Source organism: Sceloporus occidentalis, unplaced genomic scaffold (assembly GCF_023333645.1).
Source record: "Sceloporus occidentalis isolate IW3139 unplaced genomic scaffold, rSceOcc1.0.p SCAF_18, whole genome shotgun sequence".
Taxonomy (NCBI): Eukaryota; Metazoa; Chordata; class Lepidosauria; order Squamata; family Phrynosomatidae; genus Sceloporus; species Sceloporus occidentalis.
In genome coordinates, this window is record NW_028316998.1 from 8,384,419 (window position 1) to 8,411,991 (window position 27,573).

General features: G+C 37.4%; 1 protein-coding gene across 1 annotated transcript in view; it reads left to right on the plus strand.

The window, feature by feature from the left end:
• LOC149302575 (gamma-aminobutyric acid type B receptor subunit 2-like) overlaps positions 1-27,131 on the plus strand; it is a 240,097-nt gene extending 212,966 nt beyond the window's left edge. Inside the window, exons 14-19 of the mRNA XM_089482242.1 lie at positions 17,083-17,193; positions 19,796-20,020; positions 22,513-22,695; positions 24,185-24,314; positions 25,858-25,975; positions 26,966-27,131. Coding sequence (XP_089338368.1) covers positions 17,083-17,193; positions 19,796-20,020; positions 22,513-22,695; positions 24,185-24,314; positions 25,858-25,975; positions 26,966-27,131 — 933 coding nt within the window. The remainder of the gene's footprint in view (positions 1-17,082; positions 17,194-19,795; positions 20,021-22,512; positions 22,696-24,184; positions 24,315-25,857; positions 25,976-26,965) is intronic.
• The last annotated feature ends 442 nt before the right edge of the window (positions 27,132-27,573 follow it).

Below are 27,573 nucleotides of genomic sequence, written 5' to 3' on the forward strand. Positions count from 1 at the left end.
GGTTAACAGTCACCGGTAGACCGGGACGTACCAGGTACGTGTCCTCCAAAAAACGCCCCCACATCACCACAATCGCGGTGATCGTGGGGGCGCTGCTGCTGCTGCTGCTGTCTGCCCAGGAGTCCTGGGCAGACAGCACAGCCTGTCTAAGCCCGCCCCCAAGCCCACGATCACTCCCACGGAGTGATTTTGTAGGCCACAGGCAGCTTCATGGAAGGGGAGGGTGTTGAATGGGTCCCCACACAAGTGTGGGGACCTGATCCAACACCCCCCTGCTGCCTGATCGCTCCATGAGAGCGTCAGTGCAGCGTTAACCCCTTCAATGCCGCAATCGCGGCATTGAAGGGGTTAATTCCCGTTTTTTAGGGGGTTCTGCTGCTCGTGGTCTGCCTGGAAGCCCAGGCAGACCAGCAACAGCAAAAACGAGCCTCCCCTACAATCTCCAGTCTATTGGAGATTGTGTCCCAGCTGCCAGAGGCAGCTTCAGGGACAGGGAGACAGGGTTCTTTGGTCTCCACATGAGTGTGGAGACCAGACCCCCCCCACCCCCACCCCCACCCTTCCTCAGTTAACCCCTACCCCCCTCTTCCTCAATTAACCCCTTCAATGTTGCGATTGTGTATGACCCCCATCGCAGCATTGCAGGGGTTAATATTAGTCCCCACAAGCTTGTGGGGACTAAATATCAATCAATGCTGTGCTTCAATGGAGCATCAGCATTGAAAGAGTTAAAAAAATTATGTAAAAAATAATAATAATAATAATTTAAAAAAAAATAAAATAAATAAATAAATTAAAAAAATAAAATAAAATAATAATAATAATAAAAAAAAAATAACAGCACTGACCTGAAAGTCCAGGGTGCTTCCAGGTCAAATGCTGGGCTGATCAGATCGCTCCTGGCCAATAGGAGTGATCGGATCATTATGGCAGCCCACGGATGACCCTGCTCTACAAAGAGAGAGGGGTCATCTAGGGTAATTATGAAAAAACACAAATTATTAATAAATGAAAAAATCATAATTATTACCTGATCACTTGTCGGTGACATTTTAAGTCGCTGATTATTGATCGGTCTCCCTGATTGATGTCAGCGGCCTAAACCTGTCACTTACAAGTAATCTGATGAAAAAAAATATTTAAAAAAATGTAAATGCACATGTTCCAGTTTTGCCCTCATAGCTTCCTCAAAAAATACATGAACCATGCATGTGAGGCATTGTTGGAACCGGGGGGTGTTGGTGAACAAAATGTGGTGTTTTTTTCCCAGTGTTACACATATGCTGTGCAAGAAATAAATTGCAACATTGAAATGTATTTGTTAAAAACGCAATAAAATAAATTTTCCGTGAACTTTGGCAGACATCAGTGAAGAAAAGGCTAGCTGAAAACTGTCAAAACTACCCTAGTTGAACACCTTGACTTGTCTACTGTTCATAAATATATACTTTTATGGGGTAATTTACAGCAGGGGGCTTCCAAAATGTCCCAAATGGGATATGGGCCCAGGAAACCAATTTCTGAAAATTCCAAATGTGAAAACGAAAATGCGCATGTTCCAGTTTTGCCCTCATAGCTTCCACAAAAAATGCATGAACCATGCATGTGAGGCCTTGTTGGAACGGGGGGATGTTGGTGAACACAATTTGGTGTTTTGTTCTGCAGTTGCACATATTCTATACAAAATATAATATAAAATCTAAAGCAACATTGCAACATATGCAAAAAAACCCCAAAAAATATAAAAATACCTCAAAATTTGGCAGCAATTGGCGATAAAATCCCTGTTTGAAAAGTGTCAAAATGACCCTAGTTGTACACCTTGACTTATCTACTGTTCATAAACATATAATTTTGGGGGGGTAATCAGTATCTGTGACAACTATTGCAGTTATTAGACTACCATGCCAAATTTGAAAAAAATTACATTTCAAAAACGTGATGCATGCCTTGCAATATTTGCCCTATACTGGTCAAAATAGATAAAAATCCTGGCCATGTTGGGTGGTTTCCAAATCAGGACAAGTTAATGAATATATTTGGGATAATTTTTTCCCGTTGGTTTAATGTGTGTACAATTTGTTTGTATACAAAACTGTAAAAAACTTTTTCCAGTTTTTTTCAAACAAAACAATGTACTACCCAGCTTACTATGGTTTCAAGCCCTACTTGTGCTGAAAAAAACAATGTATGATTTGTGTGGGTGCACCAATTGATAAGAGAGAAATTACAGTTGAAGAAAGACATGGCAAAAACACAAAAACGGCTCCGGTCCTTTAGCGACACGTTAGTATCAAAATCCCGGTCCTGAAGGGGTTAAGCAGACATTTGTATATATTTAAAAACGTAGAAGTTAGCTTTAACTTACGTTCACTTACTTATGTGCTGCGGTCTGTTTTTTTCTACGTGACATTGTAAATGAATCATCCTGCGTATTACAAGTTCTCCAGACACTTTCTGTTTGCTCCTAACTTTATATTAACAAAAAGTCTCAGACTTCCTAAACCTATGCAGTAATTGTGTAATTAACTAGGCTAATTCAAAAAAATTAAGTAAAAGTGGATGTACCATTCATCAGACAGGCATGGGCATCAATTTATATTAGTAACACAATATCAAGTGTTGTAAAGACCTGAACATTTTGAAACCTACCAAATAATAGTTAAAAAAATGAAACATGAAACATTTTAGAACAAGAACATATATCAAATATATCAAGATTTTTATTAAAACACAAAAAATAAAGTCTGATTTATCAACACCAAATTTTAAAGGGCTACCAGGAAAGCAAGTTGCCGAAGTAGTTTGTTTTCCTTTTATGAATTTCTGAAATGTTATGCCGCTCAGAAAAATAATGTAATGATTAGTAATCTCTAGTGTTAGGATTTTCACCTTTGACAGCCACTTTTTTCCATTAGTAGGGCCTCTGGTTACTCAGATGTCACTCAGACTTTGCTTCCTACTAGACAGTAGAGTTCTAAGACTTCATCTATATGCCAGCTGTCTGCAAGACTAATGGTTTGCCAATGACAAGAATGTTGGAGTTGTAGATAAATGGGTAAGGAAGCCAAACCAAGGTCAACCAAGTACAGCAAATACCACAGTATCAAATCAGGGGAGTGAGACAGAAGAAAAAAACATAAACTGTAGCCAAGATTAAAGTGTGAAGAAACAAAGAACTAAAGTTCTGCACTCAGAGACTCTAATAAACTAACCACGTGAGGATACAAACTACACACCTCTTTTGTAGCAGCACATTATGCCCTGCACTTAGCAATTATTGAATAAGTAACCAGTTGGCAGCTTCTCTAGTAGTAACATTAAGCTTTAAAAAATGGGATGGAGGGGTTTTCAAGGAAATTATTAAGTTTTAGTTACATTTCCAATATGGTTTGTCCTGGACCAGAGAGGACCAAGGAGAGCTAATGTTCACATTAAAAGAACAGGGTGGTTGTCTCACCAGTGGAACACATCTCTTCACTGCCTTCTTTCATTTAATTTCTTCACAATAAGAGCTATCTGTATCATAAGTATGATGGATTTGTTCTGAAAAACCATCAAGGACTGCTGCCCCTGTGAGTAACCTGTCAGATACAGGTAGGAATCTGAAAGCATATTAATAGATTCCAAACCCAACTTTATATTCACCTTAGGCTCATGACTTCATGGCTCAATTCAAATTTAAATTCAAGGTTTGCTTACAAAATCTGACCTACATACATACTGTACATAGTTGATCTGTCGTTGGGTAATGTCACTTGTTGCATTTAGCTTTATACACCACTTTGTTGAGTGGAGTCACAATGAACTATTAACCCTTACAGTACCAAAAAGGATGCAGTAAACAGATACTGTATCTTCTACTCTGGTTCTCCAACACTAGAGATCCCTGTGGTTATGATTTCAGTATACTGAGACAATCCTTTATGCCTTTCTGCTTTCATATGTTTTAATTAGGTACAGATCTCTGTATGCTTTGTCTCCACATTAAACATCAAAACAATATTTGCTAGAATTCAGTAAATAAATGGTAAATTACAATAGGATTAATAAATTGTACTAGTGTCGGCAGCGTATTCCCCTCAGATTGTTGTGTTAGCAAATTGGCAACAACGTTTATTGAACAATTTACACAGTCCCAAGGGGATGGAGGATTAAAGGTTAAAGAAGCTAGCAGGGGTTCAAAATAGAAATTCACACAATGGTAAATCTTTAGTTAAAGCTACCCTAATAGAATGATCTAGATGGGGTGTCTTACTTGCCATTTCTATGATGTTACATGCTGTCTGACACTATTGTCAAAGTATTTAATTATTTAGCTATATCACAATTTCAGAAACCCAGGGTTGATTCCTGGCACAATTCATTTCTTTCTCCTTTACATTATTCAGAAGACACTCCAGAGGGATTCCATCCAAGAATGAGATTTTATTGTAGTGAAAAGCCATTGTTAACATCAACTATAAATAGTGAATCACTTTATACGTGATAAAAAGGGATACAATGACATTTCCTTTCTTTATTTAAATACTTTAATACACAATACATTCATCTGCTAAATAATGAAGACCAGATTCTGACGGATTTAAGTATTTTTGTAAGCCTTCTTTATATTCTGGAAGAAAAAATAATCAGCAGTATTCCAAACTAATGTAAAAAGCAGTGTCATCTCATTAGAAATTTAGGCAATGGAAACTTTTTGGCCCATGTAAAATAATCTTTAGACAAGATGTGCAGGGCCGCATGATATAGCCCTGCAGTGAGTGTTAAGAAGGGAAATATGGAGAATTTATCCTAGATATAGTGTATCCAATAAGATGATTTCTTATCTGCAAGGCTGACTTTAAACGATTTTTGTCAAATAGGTCAATTGGCAAAAATTAAGGTAATTAAATGATTATCTTTGGGTATACAAAAACATTTGCATATCGAGACAATATTCTTATGACCTATCCAGTCTTATCCTTTTTAGCAGCACGCTTTTTTATCCATTATCATTCCTGCCTTGTGTTCTATGAAATAAACCAAGCTCTCCCACCAACCCTAGCTGTCCCTTCACAGATCTAAGTATAGCCCCCTTTTATTAAAATATATTAGAAAATTACAAAACCAGATGGGGATGGGATGCAGATGGAATTGTAATATTATATCCACAAAATCCCTTTGAACACCAATTTAAGATGAATGAAACTTTATTACATATACCGTATTTAATCAGTGTATATATATATATATATATATAGTATTTTCAATTGCCTTTTTTGGATAAACCTGTGTTATCTTTGCAACGGTTTGATATCCATGAGAACAGAGTATTTTGTATATTTTTTGAAGAAAATACAATTTTTCACAGTTCATATTTACCAAAGGTGCCAAACAAAATATTCTACCTTTGTTGGGACACTACTTGCCAATGTATTTTAATGCATTTCATTTAATTTTTTAGTTTATTTAATTCATTGTTATTTTTCATCTCCCAACAAAGCACTAGTATGCAGAAGCAGAACAAACATCTACCACCTATAGCCATACCTTTGATAAATATGTTACAGAAATCTAATAAAGGGCTAATTTGCATATCCAATTTAATTGCCCTGTTTGGATAAGTTGCAAGAAGTATCTCATACTGTACAAGGCACTTGACAGGTGAGACACTGAATGACATATTTAGCACAAGTACTGTACTGCACCTGATAAAGTGCAGCATCTTGGGCAATCTGAAGAAAAGTGTGTTAACTACAGGCCTTCGCCTCACATACCTTTATTGCCGTTTGTGAAGCAGGTCCTGTCCTTTAATGTGTGGCTGCCAGCTGGATGCATATGGCCATATGTTGCAAAAGCTTAACACATGCAGCCATTGTGCATTATTTATTGGCCACTACTCTTAACCCCTTCGTGACAAAGGCTGATTTTACTTTTTGTACCCTTCGTGAAAATGGCCGTTTTAACATTTCTGCGCTGCTCGTGTTTAGCTGTAATTTTCTTCTTTCCCGTTTACTGAACCCACACACATTATATATTGTTTTTTTCAGGACAAGAAGGGCTTTCTTTAGATGACATTGTTTTGATTGTATCATATTATTTACTATTAAAAAAAGTATAAAATATGGTGAAAAATTTAGAAAAAAATGACTTTCTAACTTTTAGTTGAAAAATCTTTTACTCATCTATAAAAGGTAATGAAAAAACCTGCTAAATAGAATCTACTATTTGTCCTGAGTTTAGAAATACCCAATGTTTTTATGTTTTTTTGCTTTTTTCTACACATTATGGGGCAAAAAGTACAGGTAGCGTTTTGCTATTTCAAAGCCATTTTTTCCAAATCTGGTAATTCTTCCCCTCATGTGCCATTTCGGGTATCTTTGAAACCGGCCAATGCAATTTACCCCATCAAGTCATATATTTTTGAAAACTAGACAGCCCAGGGTATTCCAAATGCTAGTATTTTAACCCTTTCAAGCACTAATTCTACCATCAGCTTTTGTCAAACTTTATGGTAGTAATTTTTTTTGCATTTGTTTTTTCACACACATTTTAATTTAGGTATGAATAAACAGGTTCTGGTATATGTCACTATCATAAAACACCCCAATATGTGTTTAGCAGCATCTCCTGAGTACAGCGATACCTCACATGAATGATTTTGCCTGGCTGTTTGGGGGCAAAAGGGCCACATTTGGGGCATGCGCATTTTTCAGTGTTGAACTTTGGCATTTGGGGATCCACTGCCCATGCCCTATTTGGTACATCTTTGAGCCGGGCCATCTCAGTGTGCCCAATAAAGCCATATATTTTTGAAAACTAGACACCCCAGGGTATTTCAAATGCCAGTATTTTAACTCTTTCCATGCACCATATCTACCACCAGACTTTGTCAAACTTTGTGGTAGTCATTTTTTTGCATTTGTTTTTCCACACACATTTTACTTCAGGTATGAATTAAAAGGTTCTGGTATATGTCACTATCACAAAACACCCCAATATGTGTTCAGCAACATCTCCTGAGCGCAGTGATACCCCACATGCATGGGTTTGTAATTTTTTGGGGGAACTAAAAGGCCACATTTGGTACGTGTGCATTTTTCTAATTGGAAATTAGATGTGTGGCCATCCTTCCCCCCGTGTTATTTGGGACATTGTTGAACCCGGCCAATTCAATTTACCCCATCAAATCATACATTTTTTAAAAGTAGACACCCCATGGGCATTTAATATGCCAGTATTTTAACTCTTTCCATGCGAGAATTGTTTTAAGCTAATGTGCTAATTTTAGGACTTGCTCACAAAACAATATTTTTTTATATATATTTTATTTTTTTTGCCTTTTTAAAAAAAAAAAAAAATTTCAACTTGAAGGTTCCCCTGATAGTGACATCAGTGGGAAATTATTTTTACATTTTACTGTTTTTTTTACTATTTTTTTCTAATTATTATTAATTTTATTTTATTTTTTAATTTATTTTTACTGATCACACTGTGATTAGAAAGCTGGGCTCAATTGACTTGCATGGTTGAATGCAGTACCTGTATTCAACCTGCAAGTGGAGCCAGAGTTCTCTAGAGGGTCAGGAGACCGTCTTGCGAACTTTTTCACCTTTATTGGTTTTTTTCCCGGCCCGCCGCCATCTTGCAGATGGCGAAGATCACCGGCAGCTGCGGCTGTGACTGCTCTCCGGAGCGGTCACAGCCCATCCAAAGGTAACTGTTTGGTGTCGCTGGATGCCTCCTGATCGAGGCATTCCAGCGACACGATTTAAGTTTAGGAGGTGATCGTTGATCGCCTCCTAAACACTTTTAAAACGGGCGTCCGCCGCCATACAATGTATGGCGGTTGTTGATGCCCCGGGGAGGGGCCAGACATGGCCCCTGGTGCCGATCGTGGCGTTGCTGAATGCCTCGAGGTCGAGGCATTACAGCAACGCCGTTTGGGTGCAGAAAGCGAACGTAGATCGCTTTCTGCACCCGTTTAAAGGCGTGCCGGTTCTGGCACGTCATTTGTCATAATCAGGGCCGGCCTTTGGGGTGTGCGACCTGTGCGACCGCACAGGGCGCCACACTCCAGGGGGCGCCGCCGCCACTGTAGCGTACCGCTGCCGCCAGCAGCGTACCTAGCGGCGGGGGGGGCGAGCGGCACCCGGTGCCGCTCATCAGGGGGGCACCCGGCACCCCTCCAGAGACGGACAGTAATGTCCGCCGCTGGAGGAGCAGGCTCGCAAGGGAGCAGTATCGGAGGTCTTTAACAGACCTCCGGCTCCCTTGAGTGATGTTAAGCCGGTTCAAGGTTCTCCCTTGAACCCGGCTTAACATCACTCAAGGGAGCCGGAGGTCTGTTAAAGACCTCCGATAGCGCTCCCTTGTGATCCGCGCGGCAGCAGCTGCTGTGCGCCGGGGTTTGTTGTCAGATCCCGGCGCACAGCACTGAAGCCGCGCCCACCGCTGTCCGTGCCCTCTGACCCGGAAGAAGACAGAAGAACTGAAGAAGAAGAACGAAGAGGAGGAAAAGGAGCTGTAAGGAGAAAAGAGGAAAGGTAGGAAAGCATTCAGTGAGAGTGGATTGGTATGTGTGTGGATTAGTGTATATATGTGTGGATTAGTGTATATATGTGTGGATTGGTATATATGTGTGGATTAGTGTATATGTGTGGATTAGTGTATATGTGTGGATTAGTGTATATGTGTGGATTGGTATATATGTGTGGATTGGTATACGTGTGGATTGGTATGTGTGTGGATTGGTATATATGTGTGGATTGGTATATATGTGTGGATTGGTATGCATGTGGATTGGTATATATGTGTGGATTGGTATACGTGTGGATTGGTATACGTCTGGATTGGTATGTGTGTGGATTGGTATGTGTGTGGATTGGTATATATGTGTGGATTAGTATGTGTGGATTGGTATGTGTGTGGATTGGTATGTGTGTGGATTGGTATATATGTGTGGATTGGTATGCGTGTGGATTGGTATATATGTGTGGATTGGTATGCGTGTGGATTGGTATGCGTGTGGATTGGTATGCGTGTGGATTGGTATACGTGTGGATTGGTATACGTGTAGATTGGTATACGTGTGGATTAGTATATGTGTGGATTGGTAAGTGTGTGAGAGTGATGGGTGTTATGCTGTACCATTTCCAATGTCTTTTTCATGATCTAATTATGCTCTAAAAGTACATCATAACTCCCATCACTCTATACTGTTCCATACAGTGGCAGAGCTGGGAGGCAGAGGCCTTGCACCCCCACCGCAGGACTCCTGAAAGGTAAGTGAACTTCAAAGAGGGAAAGGGTAGATAGTTAGGAGGGCGTATATAGGGAGAAGGGAGTGAGACAGGGGAAAGGGGGTAGATAGGGAGAAGGGAGTGAGAAGGGGTAGATACGGCAGAAGAGAGTGAGAAGGGGTAGATAGGGCAATCATACTCCTATCATGCCAAGTCTGCGAGGAAATCCTGGAATCTGGGTATGCCTGGGCATGATAGGAATGTGATTGCTGTTAATCATATATATATATATGATATATATAGACTTGAAAAACGAAGTTGTTTGTGTGGTTATTTGGAAAGTCCCTGGACTTCCAATAATATTATTTATTGTTTTCTCTTATTTTGGTGTGTTACTTTAAATAAAAGTGTTAGATTTTTTTATGGTGTTGGGGGGGTCATATTCGGTTTTGGCCAGGTAAATGCTGCACTTTCGGTTTCAGTCCAGAATTCGTTTCGGTGCATCCCTACTACTAAGCCAGACAATTAAGTGGTAGGCCTAGACCACATCAATGTTTGGCGTAGTATATAGTGATTGGGGTTTTGTTACAAGTTTTTATTCCTTTCTTTTTTTGGGATGGGGGGGCGCCAGAGGAGTAGTCCGCACAGGGCGCCAGAACACCTAAGGCCGGCTCTGGTCATAATCAACTTGTTTTTCCGTGCCGTGCCAGAACCGGCAATTGTCATTAAGGGGTTAAAGTAATGCCCAGACCATCCTTGGTTTACATCTAAAGTTATGTATAAATTTAGAGGCACTTTAAGACCCTCAAATATTTCAAATTTTTTAAAGATACTCTGTCTACATTTGAGCCTTTAATGGATAAATAAGCAATAGTACCTCCTCCAGTAATTGAAGAAATTAAGCACAACTTATGTATACATCTTTTTTTATTTGAAGGCATCTAATTCTTTTGAGTATTTTGGAAGAATTATTCATATACAACAATGATTATGAGAATAGTCAGGTTTTACTGTGTTAGTGAATATGTGGAATGAATGGGAGCTCAGGGGACATGAATGAGCTTAAAGTTGGTCAATTATGGGGAAAACAATGAACTTACAAAGGACCATTCTACACTTTCCAGTAGAGAAAAATCTCCCTCTGGGATACCATGGCATAACATTTTGCCCTTCACTTTGGGCAATTAGAGGCTAATTCCATGTATACAAAATTGTGGGTAAACGTACCCAACTATGCGCACTATAGAGTGAGAACTTTAGTGAAATGGACATGGCTTTGAGAGACCATTACTCAACTCTTTGGACAATTTTGTTTTTCATCAGGCAAGACCTAAATCAATGTATCCTGAAGCTAGGTTCCTCATACTCTTTTCTTACTTCGTGTACATGATTAAAAAAGAAAAACACAATCACAAATGTTCTCAATTAAATTCTAAAAATTAAACTGGGACCTTTGCATTAAATTCCATTAAATGTATCTACCACATCAATATTACTATATAAACCCCACTATACAACCTTTTCTATTAAATATCATCTGTAGATAATATAGTTGTCATACAGAAATGTTATAAGTTGCCAACTGTCCAAATGGGAACAATGTGATACACAGATACACTGCATCGCGTCACTGCAGTCTGTTCCAATAAACCGGGCAGAGTATTGACGCCTATGTTTCAGTTACTTGTATAATTGCACAGAGTTCCTTAAAAAGTCTGGTCAGCCATTCTGGTCAATTTATTGTCCTTCTAGGGAATAGATTAATTTATTAAATCAGGTAAAAATACTGGCAATTTACTTTGACTAGGATATTAGTTAATTAATATTTTACTTTTTAATTGTCATTTCCTTCAAAGTAATTATTGATCCTTGCTTTAAACAAAAAATTTGAAATTACTATGGATTATTTAATATTATTATTTATTATTTATTGTTTTATATAGCGCCATCAAATTCGGTAGCGCTGTACAATGGGTGGACAGGACAAGTAGTATGAAACAGGTGAGGAGGGCCCTGCTCAGACGATCTTACAATCTAGAGATTTAAGCAGAAGCTATTCATAAATAATAATGTCATGCATTTTTAAAGAGAATTGGAAAATGGCTATTCTCAGCTTTATGTGTTCTACATACATCAAAGGGGGAATACTAGTAAGAAATAAGCCTTCCGAATGAAACAGGCTGCATCTGTTTAAGGAACTTGGGGAATTAAATAGGTATTAACATGGCACATTAAGGATTAGTCCTATGAAGTTAATGATGTATAAATACACAAATTAACTCATCTTGACTCATCATTCTCTGCTAATGTCTTGTCTCATTTTTTAAATAAGGAACTGTCACAATGTATTTTCAATAAAAAAAATAGATGCTTTAGACATTGGTAAGAAAGTGAAAAAAATAAACACGGACATTCACTAAATGCCTCTGATTTACCTAATTAATACGTTTCTTGGACTATGAATAAATAGTCTTTGTCTTTTCACTAAATTGGTAGGTTTCATAGTATGAGCCCTTCATATTGCATTGTGAAGTGGGTGAGGTCTCGCAAATGATAAAAAAATTAGAGAGCAAGTGATTAAGAAAAATATATTAAATATAATAATAAATATTATATAATCGGAACAGATAATAGAAGCTTTTATGTCTATATCATTATGGAATATGTGTTCCATCCTATGTAGCTTTACACGGGGTCTTAGTAGTATGAATATATTTATGAGTAATTCTCAAAATAGACTTTCTAGGATTATGGACACATGAGCTACTCCTTGGCCAGATTCCTGCAGACATCATTCTGATCCAATTTCTATGGAAACTTGAATTGTGCAGTGTGCTGTTACAGCAGTGTGCTGCTTGTGTGTAACTTGGGATATTGTTATCTATGCTTGTGGGTACTTTTCATCTATAATTGCACTTTGATATCAGAGTTGTGGTCAGTAACTTATTATTTTACTTGTCAAACAATATAGGTGTAGTGTTTTTTGTATTTTTCTTTTTTTCACATCATCCTTTCTTTTAGATATTTTTATTTTTCTACTTTCATGACCAGTATTTTTCACATCCTGGTTACTAAATTACTAAATTACTAAATGGTTACATGTGTCTGTTTAAGCCTGATTCCCCTTTTTCGTGTTTAGTGTACCCACAAAAATAATAAGTAATATAATATAAGTAATATATTAGAAAAAAAAGAAAATTTGAAAAGTTTTTAAGTTTTATGAAGAATTTCTTCCTCAGGTAAGATGCTTCTGCTGAAAAAAACATCCAACATGTACAATAATATCCCATTTGTGCATAGTTTTTTAAAGTTTTGTGAAGAAGCGAAATTGTCCCTTACACACTACAATGGTTTTGTTATTTTTAAAACTTTTTGGTTGGGGACAAGTGCAAAGAACATTTGTAAAAAAATTTTATTACTCCTTGATATTTTTTTGGGGTTATTGGAGATTCCTTTCAAGTCTTCATAGGCAAAATGTTTCAGTGGTCATCAGACATCCTAGCAGAGCCTGGATACAGGCTTTAGGAACTCATGTTATTTATTCAGTGTTTCTGGGGTTTTTACAAGACACTCAGAAGGTGCAGAAAATAATTTTTTTATCTAATACTTAAACATTATGCCACTATTTTTAATATTAGTAAGTTACATTATAGCATAAAAGCATGTCCATATGATTTAGTTTCCTGCATACCATATAACCAAAATATTCACAATACGAAACTAATGTGTTATTTTTAACGTGTTAAATTTACGACAACTGTAACTTGCTTGAAATAGCAAATTGGTCTGTAGCTTGAATTGTTCTGTGAATTAACGTATTTATATGCACCACAAAAACAGCAAGCACACACATTAAAATAACTTCAACCATATTCTAGGCCTAAATTCTAATATAACCTAATGTTTCTCCTTCCATTCCGGTATCGTGGAGAGTTGGTCTGTATGTTACTCACAGGCAAGTGGTCAGATCAAGTATGAGGGTTAATAAAAAATATTTGAAAAACAATTTAATTGTCAGATTGTATATTTGGTATAAACGATGACACTGTAAGTACAGTCTATATAGTCTACTTCCCTTTTCTCTTTTTTCGTCCCTTTTTTGGTTCTTCTGCATTATACCAGCACCATCAACCAGGGGACACCGGTATAAAGTAGTTAGATGCCGAAATGAAAGAATGCAGGTTGTCCGTGTATTAGGTAAGTAGGGTGGTTGTGGTGCCCAGTGCCTGATATTGGGACAGAGCAATCTGTTCCAATACCCGGAGTCCAGGTATTGCAGATTGCTCTGTCCCAATATCAGGCCCCGGGCCTGAGAGAGGGTGACACCATGTGAGTGTAAGTTAGTGTACAGTATCCATGTTGGAAAATATAGGCTTAGAAATACACACAAGAAACATGAAGTAACAGTATAGTAACTAGTAGGTAGCAGTACTAAATGCTAATATCCATAATTCTGAAGCTACAGGGTCTTATATGCACACCATGAAACAGACGTTATATGTGGCCTTGTTGAATGAATAAGACCCAAATCTATCAGATAGCTTTACTGAAGCACACAGTGTTAATTGTTAAGTAAAACAGGATAAAGTAGTTAGCATCGGATCTTAACAAAAGATGGGTTAGATACAATAGTAACAATATTATCAATAGAGAACTGAGCTATAGCATATATATAAGTAAACATAAATGTTCATTAATTAAACAAATAGTCTGCAGAGGAATTATTTGATGTCGTGTAGTGTAAGAAAATATAAACATTTTAGGTAATTTTCAAAGAAGACAAAGTGGTTGATTCACTGTCAGGTAGCTAAAGGTTAACATCACTGACAAAACTTGGCACTCTGCACACTGCAGCTTGAATTGCAACTCTTGTTACTTAAAATTTTCGTAAGTCAGGTTTTATTCAGGATCAGAAGATATAAGCATGTGGTTCCCAGTATGAAAGGGTAAGAATACTATTTTTTTCTAATGGACATATACATTAGGTTTGTGCTTTCTGATTCGTCAGTTCGCACAGATGTCAGAAAACAGACCCCCAATGACACAAACAAAAACTAAGCAAAGAGCTCTGAAATTTTAATTGAATTTTGTTGTGTTTTTCACTCTCATTTATGCTCTCTCAAACTTTCTCTATGTCTCCCTACTTTCTCCACTGTCCCGGTCTTCTTTTTCTGCAGCTCCACTTCTTCTCTTGACATTTCTTCTTTCTTCGTCCTCTTTTATATGTGCATCTAGCCTCCCCGTGAACGTCCGCAAAAGGGCCTCTCTCCCGATTGGAGGGTAGATCCATTTTTACGTAAGTACACCAAGAGGCTAGACTAATGCAGATAGATTCACAGAGAAAGAGAGGCCCACAAACATTCCTCCTTCTCTATAAATCTGTCTTAATTATTCTGGCCTCCTGGTGAACATCCGCATCTAGCAGAATATATAGGTCACAAAAGGAAGATTTTTAAAGTTATATGTATCCTTTTAATAATATTTTTAACACTTGTGTTCATTTTACTACATTATTTATGGTATATTTTGTTTTATACGGGTACTTTATCTGAACGGAAAACTAGAAAATTCCACTGCCCATGTTGGACCAGTGTTAGAGGAAATATCAAAATCTCAGACTAGCCTCACCTGCAATTATAGTCCCGACCCAATTTGCAAGGCACATTTCCTCTTCATAAAGGTACTCATAATATGCATACTTTTTTTATCCTCAAAGCCAGAGATATCTTGCTTCCGCTCATAGTATGAAGTATAGGTGCCCATGCTGCAAAGTGCTAAAGATAAGGGCACAGTGGAAACTGGCTACCCAATCTTCCTCTTCCACAACTGCACTCCCCTATCACAGACCCTTCTGATGTTGCTTGGTTGCCTTAAACAGCATGCAAAGAGAAGGGAAGCAGTAAGGTTGAGCTGTTGCTGGCATAAGCTACAAGTCAGATACGCAAATTGATGCTGTTTACTCTACAAAAGACACGGCAAACTACAATTTAAAACTTTAATAGTGGATGGTCACTGTAGGGCAGTTCATCTCATGCCATGCTTTGTATCAATGATGCTGGTACCCGGTGAAAAGAATACATTTTTCAAGGATGAAATACATAGATCTACTATATTGACTGTAAGATCCAGTTGTTTAGCATTAGGTTTTTCTTTTCATACAAACATGTACTAAACATTTGTTGCATATAATGATCTTATTAATTAATTATCTTCCCACTTGAATTCATCACGGATACAGAATGGTCCTCCCAGGATTCACCTTCCCTGAATTCTAGTTTGCAGGTGTACACAGCATCTACATATGTGCACAGCATTAATTATACAATAGTATTTCTAACCTCCTATGCAGAAGACAAAGTCAGAAGACTATTGTTACCTGGAAAAAAATGTTCTTATGTTGTATATTTGTAGCAGAAGCTAAATGTTGCTGATTAATGCAATTAAGAAGATCAAGAAAACGTGTTTCAGTAGAACAAAATCTATTCAAGATATTTGTGGATACATAATGGTGGAATTAGGCAGAAAACCACCAATTTTAATCAAATGGATTCTTTGAAAAGTCATTGAAGAAAGTAGTGGTGCATTTCAATTGTAACTAACAGGCACCAGTTCCTTTAGGCTGATTAATAGAGAGTGAAAAAGGCTGAAATAAAGACAGAATGTTGGGCACTGGTCTTTATCTTTAATGTAATGTATTCTATATCTTATTGTATAGTAAGAATGCTTTCAAAAATAGACATGTTAATGATTTATTTTGATCAATTAACAAAATGCAAAGTGAATTAACAGAAGAAAAGTCTAAATTAAAACATAAATATTTTTTACATCTGTCTAAACCTTTTGCACAGTACTATATGTATGTATATGTATGTTTGAATGTACATGATAAATAGCTTATATACAGCCATTTTTCTAGTAAATGCTTGTTTACTAACCACGTGTGTTAGCGTATTAACCCATTTAGTGTAAAAAAAAGCACCTCTATCTTTGAGCACCCATTCACTTCAGTGGGGGGCTTTGCTCACAATTCCGTAGATATTCAGTAAAGCTTTTAATAGTAAAGAGTGATGGGGTTCCCCAGCCAGTTTAACACCACATTGGCTTGAATTCCCTCTGTGTATGAATATGCAAGTTCATGATTATTACATTGTGTTCTGACAGTCCGTGGGGAGATGACCAACAAGGACATCTTACTCTACTGTGATTTTTTCATAGTCATGCACATCGACCATGAAATACACAGAAGATAAATTATTAATCATTTATTAATTAATCAGTCTAAAAGTTTTTTCCACTTATTTTGCAAAAATGCCGGAGATAACATGTAAGTTGTCATTTTGAAGCTCACATGTACTCCCCATTAAGTGACCTCTCAATATTACATTCAGTAGACAGAAGAGGTGCATATCTCTAAGGCATTGAGCTGAAATAAATTTGGGTTTTGACTTTATGTTGGGCTTTCAGTATAATCTATAGAACTGTAGGTTAGGGTAAGGACAGAACCTCCCTTACACTTATGTTAAAAGGGGAACACGAAACACTGAGATAAAAGACTTGAAGGAACATAAACACAACATTAAAATGAAAAGAAACTGAAAATGATCTGTTTACTTACCTCAAACTTGGCTAGCACCAATCATCTGAATTCATATCTTTTCCAGATGTAATTACTTTTATTCTCTGTTCACAAGACAAACATAGAGGGTACTGGTAGTTTGAAAAGCACTGCTGTCATATTTTACCTTGATTTGGTCTTACCTTGAAGTGCATTACAATTTGCAAAATTAGCAAATGTGCCTTTTTCAACAATTATTGATCTACTCATTTTCTTTCTTTTCTACATTATTTTTCTTTTCAGCCGGATCCTGCTGGAAGGGATATTGCAATTCTCCCATTTCTGGAACATTGTCAGAACACTCACATGACCATCTGGCTTGGAATTGTATATGCCTATAAAGGCCTTCTTATGGTAAGCAATGTTTATTTAGGGTTTCAAGATGACATTGATATAGATTATATTCCAGCTAGTCCGATTTCGGATTTAACTAACAGTATCTTCTTTTGGATGAACTATTTGTGAGTTTGGCAGACAAACCCTACAGTTTACTAACAATCAAAAATGAATCAGTGTAAAGTATTTAGCTAACAGGATGATGTAGGCAATGGAAATCTAAATTGGCAGTTGAAACACGTTTGCAGTAGCAATCTTACATGAGTTGGACAGAATGCTCAATTCGTGTATTTACTACTGCCAACTCACATTAACATTCAACTGTACCCGACCACAGCACAGTCAAGTTGAGGTGAGTTGAAACCCCCCCAGCATGGTTGGGATTCAATATCCCCCGATTTGCAAGATGTGATTGTGATAAGAATTAAGTGTTCCAACAAGTGAAATCCAAGTTTTCTTATACCATTTCCAACAGTATATGTTGGGGGTCTATAGCTGCTTAGATACCTGATATACAGGCATCTAAGCAGCATGCCCCCATACCTCTTTAACTGACAATTGTCAGTAATTAATAAAGTGGCACGGTGACAATTGGAAAAAAAAAGTGAAAACACAAAAAAAACAAAAACTAAATATTTGTTGAAAAACAGGCATCCCGTTAACCATAGTAAACTAAATGCCTCCTCGATGGTAGAAAATGCCATTTAATTCCCTCTTTTCTCAAGGGGAGGCATATTTGGGCACATGTTAACCCACAAAAGGTTAACATATTGTGTGTCTCCTCATGGGGATTTTTAATGTACTTAAACCATTTCCCTCATTATAGGGATGGGGTATAAGTAGGTATGGTTTACTGAATATAGTAAAATCTGATTGGTATAGAGTATGGTGTTTGTATTTAGGTTCTGGTGCTAATTATAGCATTCTAGGAAAAATGCTAGGTGTTTCATATGGGCAGGGGAGGGCTGGCAGCCTAAGGCCTGGGGGGAAGTCTAGTCAAGTGGCCCATTGCGCCACCAAAGCGGCTGCGAGCGACATTGATAGCAGTCACTCCACTGGCGCCTAATGAAATTAAAGCGGCCGGCGTGCACGCACCGCGCCGCCCAATAGCCGTGCCTCAGCTCTTTATCCCACCCCTTTTAAGACATGGGACGAAGAGCTGAGGAATGGCCATTGGGTCTGACTGCTGCATGATGCAGGGGCGTACCTAGAGTATTTGGCACCTGTGGCAGATCCTGTATGTGCCCCCCACACACACACACACTTTAAAACTGCATAGTTTCTATGGTTAGGCAAACATTGATAGGGGTACAGCAAAATTTGTATCATTATATACCGAGGCACACATTGACGGTGGTACAGCATAACTGTTATCATTATATACTTAGGGATTACGCTGTACCACCGTCAATGTGTGCCTATACATTGAGCCAGACACTGACAATACTGCAGTACAACCCCTATCACTAAATACTAAGCCAAACATTGATGTGGTGTAGGCCTAGCACTTCAGTGACTGGCTTAGTATATAGTAGGGATGCACCGAAATGAAAATTCTGGACCGATACTGAAAATTCAGCATTCATTTGGCCAAATCCGAAAAAAAACAAAAAACGTTTAAAATACTTTATTAAAAGTAACACACCAAAATTAGACAAAAAAAATCAATTTTAAAACAATATTAATATATATATATATATATATATATACATATATATATATATACATATAATTAACAGCAATCACAATCCTATCATGCCCAGGTTCTAGCATGTACTGGCTGACTTAGCATGATAGGCGTGTGATTGCTGTTTGCAACCATATATATCTATTAATACTTTTTATTGAATTATTGGACGAAAAAAATAAAAAAATTGATAACAGCAATCACACGCCTATCATGCCTAGACAGCCTCCCTATGCCATGCTATCCCCCCACACTTCCATGCAATCTGAAACCCTCATTCACAAACATTCATCATAAACTACAGCATAACACCCATCACTCTCACACACTTACTAATATTTTCCTACCTTTCCTCTGGCACTGTCACTTTTCCTCCTCCTCTTCATTCTTCCTCTTCTTCTACTGTGTCCTGTCCTTCCGGTACAGAGAGCGCGGAAGACGGTGGGCGTGGCTTCAGTGTTGTGCGCCGGGATTTGACATCAAGTCCCGACGCACAGCCACAGTTTGCGCGCGCATCGTTTTTGGAGGCACGGCGGCCAGTCCCGTTGGCAGCCCCTTAGTTTTTAACTTTGCGGCTGCCATGAATGTTCGTCTGCCGGCCGTCCGGCCAGCCCGCCGGCCCGGATTCAGGGCGGCCTGGGGGGCAATTGCCCCCCGGCCCAGCCTGCCCCTGCATATGGGTAATTTTGTCCTGAACCATTATTTTTAGAAACAAGATTTTAGTGCAAAGTTTGAAAAAAATATCATTGTCCCTAGAGCAACCAATATAATGTTTGTTGATTGGATCATTGGAGTGGTTGCTGTGGTGATTGCACCACTTTTATCTTCATCTCTCTATAGATAAACCTGATTAACTGCATATTAAGCTTAATGTACAACTCATATGCATGAAGTTTCTTGTAAAATACTCATATTTTTCTTTACTTTAACTAGTTGTTCGGTTGTTTTCTGGCATGGGAGACACGTAATGTAAGCATTCCGGCACTGAATGACAGCAAATACATTGGAATGAGTGTGTACAACGTGGGCATCATGTGTATAATAGGAGCCGCAGTGTCTTTTCTCACCAAAGACCAACCCAACGTCCAGTTCTGCATTGTGGCTTTAGTAATCATATTCTGCAGTACAATTACTCTCTGTCTCGTCTTTGTGCCAAAGGTAAGTTAGAGAACGTATTTGTACAAAGAATACTTTACTAAAAAATTATTAAGGATAATTACTCAACATTTCACTGTTTCCAAATTCCATAATTACCGGATAGTGCCTATATGTACTTACACCTTCTTATGTCTTACAACAACTCAATGCTTAGACTAAAGTTATTCAGACACAAAATAGTTTATACACATATATTGTAAGATATAAATGTAACTGTATAAAGGGGTATAATGTAAGTTAGTGGTCTTCAAATTTGTCCCCATTACCTAGTGTGGTAACATCACATACTAATGACCCTACTGATGGGATGCTTGGACTTTTGGTCCTTAATGCAAACCTAGCAAGATGGCCCAGTAATATAACAGCACTTAAAATACATAATCAGATGAATCTTGCATGTCATCACCTCAGACATTCTTTGTAACAGCAATTACTGTATTTAATGTTATTAAAGAGTACAGAGCTGAGCATTAGTGAGGGCAGAGTGAAATCCCTGGTGCAACCCAGTGACACATCTTGCGACCCAGTATCTGGTCCTGGCATGTTTCAAGAGCTCTGATCTAAAGGATACTAGAGTAATATCAGTTGTTATTGTTGCAGATACTGTTTTAGATATGCTAAGGCAGAAAATGCACGTATCATCTTAACTGTTATCCCACATTGAGAAACACTAACACTCAGTTTTATAATGTCAATACATTGCAAAATGTGTAATAAACACAGAACAGCCACCAAAGCATTCGAGGTTCATTCCCTTTGACCTAGATTCATAAAATCCTGCTAAGATTCAGAACTACTTATGTTAATGAGAATTAAGGATTTGTAGATCCCTTTCAAAAGTATGGTCTTTTTGATGTGCCTTAGGGCTCTGCACTGTGTTACACATTACTCTGGCCCTCAAAGAGTTAAAGCACTATAATCAAATAGCCTTCTATTCCAGACATAGACCCAGGTTCATGGTTCTTCCAAACTACATGGCATAGAATTAATTATCTATCCCAATACTGGCATTGTTTGACAATCTACGTCAAATTTATATTTTCATTTTTACTCCACCTTTCTGCATTATTTCCCTTCCCTATCCCTTATGAACATGGCTGTTTGTAGATTACATGTTTTGCAAGAGGACTATGGTGTGATTTTGTAGTTAATAGTAGCTTCATAAACTGAGTGGACTTAATGTGCAAACGCACACATGTACTGGCCAGCTGTTTTCACGCACATCTTACCATCCTTGTTAGGGGGATGTTGATTCCTAGCTGTCTGTATGTTTTTTCCTTTATGTTAGCTTTTTTATACTCATATGGAAGAATTAAGAACTGCCCATAATACCGAAGACTAATTAGTAATGCTCCCTAATCATAAAGCATCACTAATCTAATAAAACCCAATCAATGTTCGACTAATTTACATGGTGAACTAGCACAGCTGTGAGTTTAGGATTGCACTGGTGCCTGACTAATGAGCCACAAATATGTTAAATGGTCCCACCCGTGCCCCCCAGTTTACAGACAGGGGATTTTTTAAATATAAGGTAACATCAGTAATTAGCAAATTATATAAGCAAAAGACCAACATTTATTACGTGGAAGATTTACATGGATTCATTCGATTTTACTTTTGGAAGTGAAAAAAATCCTCTACGTAGTCCCTATAGAATTTTAATTTTTGTATTCAATATATCTATTTATGTTATTCGGGTTTATATTCAGCTCTGACATCGCATATGGCGCGGCAGCTTCCATATCGAATGTATTTCATGGACATTTCCCTTCATTTCTCACAATTCATGCATAGGAGCCCTACTATCAGGCCAAGCATGAAAGTACCAATTTAAAAGATATGATGATGCGGCAAGATGCCTGCTCCCATATACAGCACAATAGAAAGACAAGTGGTTTTTTTTTTCACTTTTTTTTCATTAATATGTGTTTTTTAGGATTAAATATTAGCATCTGTGATCATCTGGAAAAGATTAAAAATTTTGTTTTCAGAAGCCTTATTTGTAATAATACCTAATAATACCCAATTGACATGTAGAGAATTAATTGGGACCTGTAATATAACTTGATATGTTATTTTTTTCTTGATCAATATAGCCCATATTGCCATATCACAGATTTATATTTGTTAAAATGGAGTCACATGGCCATCATGCATTACTATACTGGACTTCTTTTATTGTATTTCTAGCTGTAAATAAAATCTCCTGCACACCATGAATGATAGAAATAAATTTGGACAACATGAAATGGCATTATTACATATTAATGAATATGATTGGCATTATACATTTTTATGTGGTCATATTTATGTTTTGCTCTGACATCTGCTTTACATTGTTGTTTAAGTATAAATATTTCTAGACATTAACTAGAAAAATCAAATGGGACCAAAACCATCCAGTTCAAAAACAGCAAAAGTCCCTACTTGCAGGCTGCCGATATTCTATTACCAAATATATTATCATAAATATATTTTTATTTTCATAGTTAATTACCCTGAGGACAAACCCAGATGCAGCAACTCAAAACAGAAGATTCCAGTTCACGCACAATCAAAAAAAGGAAGACTCAAAGACTTCAACATCAGTCACCAGTGTGAATCAGGCCAGCACGTCTCGATTAGAAGGACTACAGTCCGAGAACCATCGCTTAAGAATGAAAATAACAGAGGTATCTCATTTTTAGTGTCATGCAAACAAGGTGTTTACCCAACACATAACAGTCGGTTCCAGTCAAGTGTCCACTCAGAAAAAGGCTAGGTACTTTCAGCATGTTTAGTTTAGTTTGTCTGTGACAGCCCTACTTAGATTTTAAAGTACTCAAATTGTGCTTCAATATGCATTCTTCATAAATAAAAAAAACACCTGAGCCCTGTAGTTACCTTCCTCCTTGATTCAACGATTTTAGTTTCCAAGCAGCCAATCAGCAGGACAGTGCTCAGACTGCGTTAAAATGCATATGGTGGCTGGAATGTCCCTTTAATGATCCAGTATTAGAAGAAGAGAATAACAGAATTGAGACATGTCAATATTACCGCCATTGTCATAAGACCTGGTGTGGTGAACCTGTCTTGTTTTGATTATGACAAAGACCAACAGTATTGGATCTATGCACTTGTAGCAGGCCCCAACTGACCATCTGGCACATCGGGCAAATGTCTGGTGGGTCACTGACAGGCGGTGCCCAATGATCACCAGATGTGGTGCAGCCAGTGGCCACACTTATGTCATTTGGCGGCCACTGACCCTAGGGGTCTAGGCCTATGGCCTGAGCTACCAACCCATCCCCAATATGGCCTTAGCTATGACAAATGGTAGACTTGGAATCAGCTGTAAGTCCTGCACTGGTCTTAATTAACGCTTGACATCTCTACAGGGCACTTTGCCCAAAATATGTATGACATAGAATACTTAAATGACATGCACCTACATTAGGTTTTTCGTGTAAGAAGAAACTAATAATATATTGCTGCATTTAAGCTGTAATAGTCTGTCCTCCTTACACTATCAACCTTTTTAATAACAAAATAAATATAGGGCTTTTATAATCCATTTATTATGTATACTCACTCCATTATTGATGCTGCATTTGAAATTCCACTGACGTGTTCTTACAGGAGAGAACAGCTTTATTTCAATTTCCTGATAGATGAATATGGGACCTAGACAACATTAACCGTTTACATCCAACAAAGTTATGTAACCAGCCTTCAGGTTTTGAAAGGTAGAAGAATAACCTGGTATCTAATAAAAAATTTTGGTAGATCGAGACCAAGTAAAAAAAAAGTAGTAGTTAATGTAATTGTGCTGATCTTACTTTGATAAAAATGGATGGTGACAAGTGCTGCAGTAATTAAAGGAGTGTTTCATACATATATTATTGAACATTAAAAAAAAAATCTGTCAGAATGAAAAATCAAAGGATTATTCCTAACTATAGAAAAGGATTTACGTGAGGATTTAACTAGAGAAGTTTGCAAAGCTGCTGCAAAATAAGAACTTTCATATAGCTGCAGCTTAATCTGTAAAGGGTTGGTACAGAGTTACTTATTGGTTTAGATATGCAGGTGATGTAAGAACCTTACTTTATGATATTGTAATGATGCAATACATTTATTCAGATGAAGAGCAATGTATTGATAAAATTGTGTTATATTTAGCTGGACAAAGATCTTGAAGAAGTCACAATGCAGCTACAAGACACACCTGAAAAGACAACCTATGTCAAACAGAACCACTACCAGGACCTAAATGACATTCTCAGTATAAGAAATTTCACAGATAATAAAGGTAAGAAACAAATAAAAAAAAAAAAGAACATTGTTAATCTATCCAAATGTTATAGCTGTCTAAATAGCAGAAAGTAAAAATTTTTATGTGTATCTACAACTATAGTGTTCATCATAGTTTAAGCAAATACGCAAATATTATGAGATTGGAAAAAAAAAATAATTTAAACAAAATTATTGTGTGAAGAAACAGAATCATCTAGATTTTTTCCATGGACCCTGTTTCAAGTGACCTAATCCTAACATTGAAACATTCATGTTTACCACTACTCCCAGTGCATTTTCTCCTAACATTGGGGTTTTTGATAGGCTAACATTCCATCAAACTTGAAGGGACTTGAGGTAAAAAATAAGATAATATACTGAACATTGTATACATCATGCTCTTGTGGCCTCTTTGCTCTTTGAAGCTATTACAAAAGTATACCATGTCTTGTAGGTTATTGAAAAGTTAACTAGAGACAGCTTGGGTTTAGCATTGTGGTTTCCAAAGCGAGGGGCACTTTATGTCAATACAATATTTTTTTCTTTTCAAACTGTGCTTCTATCAGTAAGCCATCTTGTAATCATCTCCATCTAGTGGGGGAATGATGGACTTGCTACTAAAGGATTGTGTGACCTTTTTTTTTCTGAGAATGTTTTATTTTGGCCAAATGTTTCTGTATCATGCTGGCACTTTCCTTCATGTCCCATTAATCTCAGTCTTATTTAAAATACAAAAAGAGCTGTTGCTACCAGTGCAATTTCGGGTTTCTTCAAAAGTCCACACTGGTGACTTTTGTACCCATAACCTTACAGATGCCAGAATTTATAAATGAGTAATAATTATCAAGCAGGTTTGAATTTTTTTTTTAGGACAAACTTTTAAGCTGTTCGTGTGTTATAATTTCAAAGAAGGTAGTAAGCATTCCTGTTTCTATGTGTTTGGATTTATTCTCTATTTTGACTGTGGCATAGAAATAAGTCCAGCCTTTATAAACCACAATAATAATGAAAGTGCCTTGCTGTGCATTTGTTAAAAAGCCTGTGTCCTAATCTAGTCTGGCTTTTGGAGCCAATAAAACATAAAGTAGGACACAAATTTGGTTACTGCTGAGCAAAACTTGCTATACTGAAACAGATCTGGCACAAAGCTCCGCTATAGAGAGACAGACAACCACATGGAAATTGAAACCCATTTCTGAGCAGTTAAGTTTTATAAAGGAAAGGAAAACGGATTAACCGTTGTCCCTGTATTATTGTGTTGCCCATTTTATAGATAATAAACAACAGGCTAGAATGGCTGCTCCGTTGACTCAAACCCAACAGTTTTATATTGTATAGTTTGGTACTATAAGGACCTAGAGCTTACTTGAAACTTTTAAAGTACCCTTTTCAAGATACTTTTAAAAGAGTGGACTATGTATTAAATGTCTCCAAAGAAAGAGTGGCTGATTACCTAATATTTTTTAAATGTTTTTAGTATTTATTTTTAACTGGTTTGTGTGTATATATAATTTAATTACATAACGATTACAATTTAAATATAGTATTTATAATTACAGATGGTGAAAAGGCTGTTTTAAAAAATCATCATGATCAAAATGCTCCTCCGCAGTGGAACACAATAGAAACATCTAGAACCAATAAGGACACTATAGATGACATAAATTCTCCAGAGCAGTACGTATTGATAACTTTAATAAAACATTAAATGTGAATAATTATAGAGAATGTCATTTGACTAGTATATACTGTATAGCTATATCATGACATTCAGAGTAAAGTTATGTCTTTAAAAAAGTGCTATTTTGCTGTGAATTCTAGGCATTTATAGCATTTTATAATTTATGAGATCTATACCATGTTGTTTGCAGTTCTCATTATATTTCTGTAATTGTAATTATGCTTGATCACCTCAGTGAAGCAAAAGGATCAACTTTTATGTGAATACCGTTGGAAACAGAGCTCCAGAATCTGCACATCATTTTTCTCTGCTGTATCTTGCCTGTATTCATATTTTGGAGTAAACATGGGACCATTCCATTATTTATTCAATAAAACCCAGAGAAGTCTAAGTGGACCCATAACTTCATCTATCCGGAGTGAAAATCCAATCCTAATCACCAGAGACTCTAAAATATGAACCACATTAAAAGCCAGAGATGTATCTTGGCTGGACCCTAGCCCAGACCCAGGACGCTGCTCTAGCCCCCCCACACATCATACCTCCATGGCCTCTGTCTACCATGCTGAGTGCCAGGATATGACATCATATCCTGGTGCACTGCAGATGCGACATGAAGTTAGGTCACTATGGCGGCTGTGTTGGCTAGGCACAGAGCTAGTCTCTATGGGCCATTTACACGGGTGATCTCTAATTTCCCCAACCAGCCTAAGGGAGAAAAGCAGCCCTTCAGGGAGCCTGATTACTCTATAGGCTCCCTAGGCAAGATATTCCACTATTCAAAGCACAAGGCCAGTGACCATGTAAATTTACATGTTATGAGCTTGTGAACCAACATAGCTGGAATTAATGCTGGGAAAGTGAGTTTGGCAAACAATTGCTAAATTAACATGACGTATATAAAAATAATTCAAATGTTATCATGAAGAAAAACAATCTTAGTCAAACTGATGAAGCCAAAATAATCTTTTTACTTTTCTTCCCAGTATACAGCGACGGCTGTCTTTACAACTACCCATTCTACACCATGCCTACTTGCCATCAATAGGAGGCATAGATGCAAGCTGTGCCAGTCCGTGTGTAAGTCCCAGTGCCAGCCCACGTCACAGACACGTGCAGCCATCTTTTCAAGTCATGGTCTCTGGCCTGTAGGAGTGGAGGAAACAGGCTTACTGGACTACTCTTGTAATTTCTCAAGAGACTCAACTGCACATGCTGATACTGAACGTTTGCTACACACATAACATTTGCTCTTACTCTAGAAGGAAATTTCTATTGTTGTCATCCTGGAAATCTGACTTAACCAGCGTGAGCTATAACAAAGAAAGAAATAGAGAGATGCACAGAGTTATACCTGGAGCCTTATTTATGGAATTTCTGTTTCTTTACTCAGAGGACTCAAATAAATTGATTCTTCCCTAAACTCTACGAACAACAGAACAAGAGTAGAGAGTTTTAAACCTTGCACAAATTAAAAAAAAACATCAAGTAACATAAGATGAACTTTTTAAATCCAAGTCACAAAGCTAAGTATATGGCTGCTATGAACATTGGTTAGTACACTTTATACACAAGTAAAAAATAAAAACAAAAA